Raw genomic sequence first — 7887 nt, forward strand, 5'->3', positions numbered from 1 at the left:
AGGGGGAAGCAAAAAAAAGAAAAAAGAAAATGAAATAAAAAAAAATATAAAAAAGAAAAGAAAAAAGAAAAAGACAAATAAAAAAAAATTAAAATAATAAAATTTTTGAAAAAAAAAAAAATCGGACGGCCTGCGGCAAAACAGAAGAGTGTGAAGCTAAAAAAAGGACCACTCATTTTGAAGAATCCTTGAGGGACATTTTCGTGCGTCCAATTGTATTCACATTAAGGTAGAGGCAAAATGAGCAACGCACAAAATGGTGTTACGAATGACACACATGGAGAGGACATCCCCTCCGCGAGGGATCAATCAACGGAAAAGGAAAAGCCGAGCAGTAGTAACGAAGATGCCCTATTTCATATCAAGGACGGCTTGACACAGTTAGAAAAAACACTGAGCGGAGATGGGTACGCCTTTAGCAACTTGACTTGTAAAAATAAAAATTTGAATTGCATTCCAAAGGAAATAGAAAAATATAAACACCTCAAGTATATAAATATGTCTCATAACAAAATAGAAGATATAGACAAGCTGTACAGTCTGAGCAACGTTGTTTTTTTAGATATGTCTAATAATATGATCAAAACGATAAAAAAACTGGCAAGTAATTGCTTAAAAAATTGTGTCTACATGAATTTATCTCACAATTTAATTAAAAAGGTGGAAGACATAAAAATGCAAAACTTAAGAGAACTCGATTTGTCTCACAATAACATAGAAAATATGAACATTAATCTGCCTAGTAGTGTTAAAAAATTAAACCTCTCAAATAACAATATAAAAACATTAGCTCTTAAAAATAAGCTAGACAATTTGGAGTCCATAGACTTATCATCCAACCCTATCGAGAATATAGAATTTAGTGAAATCGCTCCCAACATAAATTATCTTAAAATTAACAACAACAGTACCATGCCTATGAGTCAACTGAGTAACCTGAACAACTTCAAGGAACTGCACCAGCTAGATATGGATAATTATCTGCATTTCAAAGATATATCGTACAAGGAGATTAAGCAAATTTTGGAGGCTAACACAAAGGATATTGACCTGCAGAAGTTTAATGGAAACCGGATAGACAAGCAAGGCGCCGCGGGGATCACTAGAAAAAAACCTTCCCAGTAACCCACCGAATGGGAAGGCAAATTTTAATATGTAGCAACCATAGATGGGTGAACAAAAGGTGACGCACGGGCAAATATGATTTTTTTTTTTTTTTTTTTTTTTTTTTTTCCTTGGCGTAAGACACATCGGGTGCGCATATATCTATGTGTTGTGGGTACATCTTTAACAGGGATTGCGCCTCCGCCTCCAATGTAGAAACTGTGCAGACTTTGCAATTTTCCTTTTTGTTTCCCCTTTTTAATATAACTTGTGTATGGTTGGGGGCAATGGGGAGCAAAAAAAAAAAAAGTAGAGCAAAGGAAACTCACATCTACAAATGATCAGTTAGTCCTCCTTTTTTTTATAGCAGTGGGTTTCCCGTTCGATGATAAAACAGCTGCATGCTGCAAATGTCTACATAAAAAAAAGGCGTTCGTCTGTTCCTTTAAAAGTGTCCTCCGCGAAGGGGGGGGAGATGTTGTTCTTAACACTGCCCCAAGCGCTTGGACTGCCTGTAGGCGCATTTCCGAATTGTTCAATTTTGACGCCCACTGTGGCGTTCGCCATGGGGGGTTCACCACGAGGGGTCCATCACGGGGGGTCCATCACGGCGGCTTCCACATGGGACGCGCGGAACGGGTAAAAACTGACCCGAACACTTCGCAATCACTTTGCAGTCACTTCACGGTCACTTCGCGGTCACTGCACTCGTAGCAAGCGAACGCGTAGAGGGGTGGACTCCCGCTCGATCGCCTCCTGCGTCGATTTGTGCAGCACACCATCTCAACAGAGTTGTAGCGTGAAGGGGGGAAAAGGGAAGCGCGGGTGGAAGAGAGGAAAGGCGGGAAGAAGAAAAGAAAGAAAGAAAGAAAGAAGCAAAGAAAGAAACAAACAAACAATAACCGACTGATTGGCCGAATCAAACACATTTGTCCCCTTTCGCGACATTGTACAGAACAGCCCATGCGTGAAAACATATCTCCATCTTAAGTAAAAAAAAAAAAAAAGGGGATGACGAAGAGGCAGGAATAAAAATTTCCTTACGTTTGCCGCAAAAAAAAAAAGTACTGTACTCATTTATATGTACACATATATATATATAATTCTGTACATCCGTACGCACTTGTACAAAATTACGTCCGCACATATGACACTTTGACATCCATCCCGGCCATGTACGCGCAGGCAGTACACTTGAAATGTAGATATGAAGAAAAAAAGGAAAAATAAAGCGAACATGTGAATAATTTTGAATTTCACTCATGCGCAGGGGTGTTATATGTTATATGCATTTGCGTACCCCCACGAGTACGTTTGCAATCGCATCGGCATTCGTTTTTGCATCCCCGTTCGCTTATTCGCGTACACATCACTTCCACGTAGTGACAGCGTATACACATTTGTACTTGAGCGCGCGTTTGTAAATATATTTACTGTGCCCGCGATTAATTTTCATTTTCTGTCGTATTTTACCTTTGGTTGGAAAATAAAGGAAAAAAAAAAAAAATGAACATTCATGTGCACAAATATTTGCCATGAAGAAATCATTTGTTTTGTTTTGTCACGCGAATTTTCCATTCGAAAAGGAGTAAAAAAAAAAAAAAAAAAAAAACGCAGGAAGGGAGAAAGCGGAAGAAAAGGAGGAAGTGGGAAGAGGAAGAAAAGGAAAAGTCAAAACGAGCGAAGTGAAAATTGGAAGGAAAGTCAGTCCAAGGGGCACAGGATAAACGGGTAAGTGGATAAGCGGATAAGTAAATAAACGAGCTGCAAGGGGAAAAAACGCAGGTCAGAAAAAAGCTGGGCCAAAAAAAAAAAAAACAGGTTGGGAGAGCGGCTAAATTTTGGCTAAATTTTGGCTAAATAGCAGGAGGATAGCAGCGAAGTAGCTGGGGAGTAGCCAAGGAGTGAGCCACCTACTGAGCCAAGCAAGTAGACCACCAAGTTGGACGCAGAATGTGCCAAAAAATAGGCAAAGGTATGAGCCAACAAAATTGCCCAGAAGGAACTGTCGACAGATAGACGCTCTTCCGTTCTTTCCTTCTTTTTGCAGTATGATTTTTATTTTTTCGCATGTCCACGAGTAACTCCCTGAACGAAATTTTGTGGCCCCAAGGGATATGCATTTTCACACCTCTGTCTTTGTTAATTCCCCCCCCCCTGTGCGAGCACGTATGTGTGAGTTACGATATATGTAGACACATATGTGTATTGTTGTTTCTTTTCCTCTGTTGATATTACCCTCCCTTCTTGTGATTCCTCCTTGAAGTTTTTTCTCTTTACCTATTTTTACGTGAACGCACAGCGCAGTGAGCATTGTGTGATCGCCCTTTTTTTTTTGCGTTCCTGCCCTGTGTCCAATCAGTAGCAGCAGTGGGGGAATAGGAAGCGCGATAAGAAGAGGCATCACAAGTGGCCCCTCCAGCAGTAGCCATTCTTCTTATGCATGATTGCACCCCATTTTTGAAGTAGAAAAAATGAAGAATGAGGAAATTTACGACAATTCAAGAAATGCCCCAAATGGAGATCCATCCATTAAAACGGAGGTGAAAGACGATAAGGATGATTCGAACATGAACGGAGTTCGATACGATTGTATAGGTAAGGAAGACAAGAATAGAAGATACGATGAGGAAGATATGAAGAGCAAAAATTTCTATACAGATAGCAGTCTTAACAACAAGCTAACATCCACAATAGAAAGTGAAAATAACCTGAACGAGGAATATAAATATGGATACGATAATGATGTTTTGGCTAGCCAGGAAATGCAAACTATTTCAAAAATCATGAAAAGTGAAAATATGATTTGTGTGCAAAATGCTTTCCCAGAAAATAATTTAGTGGATACCAATCTGCTGCTAATAGAGGGAAACGAATCGGTAGGCATTAATAAGAGTGAAAGTTTTAAAAGTGTCGACAATTTAAACACAGAAGATAAGATAAACAGTAATGACACGGAGAAGGCGAGTGATTACATGTATGGCATGAAGAGCGACAGTGATGTCAGAAGCGGTAGCAAAAGTTTCGAGGATAAGGAAGTTCATGGAGAGAAGATTAAAACGGGTTCTTTCAACACCTTGGAGGAGTCCAGTATGGATGGGGAGGGACGACATAGCTACCTCAGTGACCAACGTGGTTATGTTAATGATGAATCAGTTCCAAATCAGGATTATGGAAAGATGCAGTATAAAGAAATGAAGGAAGGTGGGAAGGAGTACCTCTATTTTGATAAAAGAGAGAAAGATGATCGGGACCTTAGTGGATGTAGGGGGGTCGACTCCGATTTTGATGCGGTAGAATCGGATATAAATTTTTACGACCAACAGGACTTACGGTTGGGAGTGCAGGATGGGAGTCGCCTCGACCCGGGGGGAGGCAGAAGTGAGACTCGGAACGATTATCAGGACGAAGCGAGCGCGGTCACCCCTCCCGTTGATCCCCAAAATACCCTGGATTACGAAGGCGACCAGAATCACTACCAAAATTATGAAGCACAAAAAAGTGTAGACAATTTTGAGCAGGAAATTTCAGACGCACTCCCCTCTCCCAAAAGTGAACAAGGTGAAAAAAAGAGTCTCCCAAATTTCGAATCGAATGTGGTTAAGACAAATGGTGCAACAGGAATTATTGACAAAGAGAATCCAACAGACACAATAGGGCACAATGGTCACAGTAATGATAGTGGGTTATACAGAGACGACAGTAACGCATGTCTGAGTGACACACCCTGTGCAAACGATTCACGGGGTGCAGATAAAAATGGCAATGAAAAAGAAGCTCTAGATGATGTTACGTGGTGGGGTCACAAAAACGACAAGGAGGACTCCAGCGCGGGGAGTCAGCAAGCGGAAATAAACATAGACATAACTGCTGTGGATAAAGAAAGTGACCACATAAAGGGGAACCAGTCGAATGAGGAGGGTCCTCCTACTGGTACGGAAAATGACAATATGGGAAGCACAACTAGAAAGGAGGGTACTATCGATAGTGATAGTGGTGACCAGAACGAAGGTGCAGATAACGCAACGAGCTTGCTTGTGGAGATAGATAAAACAAATAAGGACGGCGAAAATGACCATCTCGCATATGTCGGAGGAGTGGAAACGGGCAAAGAGTTCCGAAGCAGTGAACAAAAAGTAGGTCATGAGAAGAGTGTGAAAAATTGCGCAAATGAAAAGGGGACAGAGGATGGAAAGAATTATGGGGAGAAGACTGGTGAAGATGTGCTGGTGAAGAAAACTATGTGTAGTGCCATTCCGAGCGAAGGAAGTAATACGGAGGAGTTTTACAATTACGTGAGTGTTTCTGCTCCGGTGAACGTGGAAAACGATTTGGGCGTGACGCGGATGAAGTCCTCCAGCGATGATGCAGAGCAGGAGGGGGAGTACGACTCGAACGTGACTACTTTGAATAGCCCCCCGAAGGAGGGCAGCAGGGGGGGAAGCTGTGGCGGAAGCGATGGGAGTGGCGATGGGAGCGGCCATGACGATGGTGGGGATGATGCCACTAAGCAGGAGCAGGAAGGATTGAGAGACCCAAATGAGGAACCTGTGAGGAGTAAGGACAACGCGAGCGAATTCAAAGTGACAAAGTTGAGCAACACAAACGGGAAGGATAACAAGGACAGTCTGTACTCCTACATGAAGGGAAGCAACGCCATGGATGATACGATCACTAGCACGATAAGTGACAACGTAAATGAATACGAATTGGTGGAGGATGGCAGTGAAGTAAAAAACGAAAAGGAAGAACTCAAAATTAAGTCGGAAAATGTCCAAATGGATAGTGCCTACCACACAGTGGCCAATAATAATAAAAGACGAAGAGATAGTTTCACCAACGACGAAATGAACAAGGAAAGAAAATTAAACAGTCAGAATGCATCCCTCTATGATCCCTCCTGTGCATCTCCTGAGGAGAATGTAAATAAAACCCTCATCGAACATGTACATGTCGAATCGTATGAGGAACAGAAGGAAGAAAAGACAAGCTACGAAAGTTATGGCAAAGGTGAACAATATGTTAACCACCAACAAGGGAATCAAAATAAACCGGGGAAAAATTTTGTAAGTTATTCAAAGGAGAACCTTGAGGGTGGGGTTATTTTCGTGAACAGGGATAACATGATTAGTGATTCCTCATATGACAATGGGAAGACCTTTACACATCATAGAACATTTGACAAATCGAATGTAGTGGAAAAAGTTGTGCAGGAAAATGTGGACACTAACGGTGCATATGTAGCAAGTGACCCACAATCCATTGGTGAGGATTCAGATGCGAATTGTAAAGAAAATAGAACCCATAATGTTAATGACGTCATAATTGAGGATAACTCAAATAGTTATTCAGAGCATATTCAGGTGTCAGGAAAAAGTGTGAAGGACAAGTGTGATGAATATGCAGATATGGAGAACGAAAATAATAACCTGTCTGATGATGGCAAAAATTCTAGTGATGATAACATGGAGAAAAAGGACTCAACTCAGTTTGATGCAAATGACAAGAAGAAGGCTAAACCGGACAGTGAGACATTATTGCCAATAGCGAATATAAGCAGAATTATGAAAAGGATTTTGCCAGCATCTGCTAAGGTGGCCAAGGAAAGTAAAGACATAATACGAGAGTGCGTCACGGAGTTTATACAGTTCCTGACCAGCGAAGTAAGTGAGAGCGGCGGGCAGACACATGCGTGGAGGAGCGGTCTGAATTTGCGTCAGCGCGCGTGAAGAGATATATGTATTTTTTTTCTATACTTTATTTTATTTCATTTTTTATGCTTCATTTTTTATACTCTATTTTATTTCATTTTTTATGCTTCATTTTTTTTTTTTTTTTTTTTCGGCAGGCCAGCGACAGGTGCCTGAGGGAGAGGAGAAAGACCATCAGCGGCGAGGACATTTTGTTTTCCATGGAGAAATTGGGTAGGCCTCCACTGCGTAGTTGTGGTGAAGCTACAGCGAAGTTGCAGCGATGATTTAGCGCAACTTTGCCGTGACGGTCTTCTTTTTAGCCGCACCCACACAAGCATATGCGGTTACTTCTTCACCCGAATGGGTAGACCAATTCGTGTAGAGACACCCCTCTGTATTCGCCACACCGCCCTTCATCACTGCCCCCCTTAGGATTTAACGACTACGTTGAACCTCTTTATGAGTACCTCACCAAGTGGAAGCAAGTAAGGGAGAAACGCGGCCAAAAGGGAAAAATGGTCAAATGGCCAAATGGTCAAATGGTCAAATGGCCAAATAGCCAAAATGAGCGCCGAGTGAGAAATGTGCGAGAGAAGTACATACCTTCTTGGAGCAAAAAATGGAGAAAACTACCCTCCTGGCGCAAAAAGTGGGAGAAACCACCCGCTAGACGCGAAATTTTGATAAAAAAAAAAAAAAAAAAACTACCCCCGTGCAGCTCAAAGGAATGAACAACTCTAACAACTGCCAAGAGAAGAAATGTGAAGGTTCAAAGCCCCCGCTTGAGGAAAACACGACAATGAAGAAAAGCCTAAGCGACGTTAACATGAACAACAATGCAATTATGAGCAAGGGAGCAGACAATGTCATGCTCACGAAGGACACGGACCATTTGATGAACAACATGTATAGAAATCCGAACGAAATTTTTGAAAACAATATAAACCATATGTATTAAAATTCAAGTGAGAAAAAATTACGCCAACAGGTTTTAATTTTTTATGAATACATCCGTGAGGACGTGTGTGCATATGTGCACCTTACATTGTTTTTTTTTTTTTTTTTATTTTTTATTTTTTTATTTTTTTTT

General features: G+C 41.2%; 2 protein-coding genes across 2 annotated transcripts; both read left to right on the plus strand.

Annotated features, from left to right (window-relative positions):
- Positions 1-240: 240 nt before the first annotated feature.
- Positions 241-1291, plus strand: PCYB_095190 (leucine-rich repeat protein; the record flags this gene model as incomplete). The annotated part of the gene is made up of 2 exons (XM_004222634.1): positions 241-1121; positions 1246-1291. 2 exons carry the CDS (start codon positions 241-243, stop codon positions 1289-1291), a joined length of 927 nt encoding a protein of 308 aa, XP_004222682.1.
- A 2287-nt stretch (positions 1292-3578) lies between these two features.
- On the plus strand, positions 3579-7755 carry PCYB_095200 (CCAAT-box DNA binding protein subunit B; the record flags this gene model as incomplete). Its single annotated transcript, XM_004222635.1, has 4 exons — positions 3579-6767; positions 6953-7028; positions 7230-7282; positions 7516-7755. 4 exons carry the CDS (start codon positions 3579-3581, stop codon positions 7753-7755), a joined length of 3558 nt encoding a protein of 1185 aa, XP_004222683.1.
- Between the last annotated feature and the right edge of the window lie 132 nt (positions 7756-7887).

This window comes from Plasmodium cynomolgi, chromosome 9 (assembly GCF_000321355.1).
Source record: "Plasmodium cynomolgi strain B DNA, chromosome 9, whole genome shotgun sequence".
Lineage (NCBI taxonomy): Eukaryota > Apicomplexa > Aconoidasida > Haemosporida > Plasmodiidae > Plasmodium > Plasmodium cynomolgi.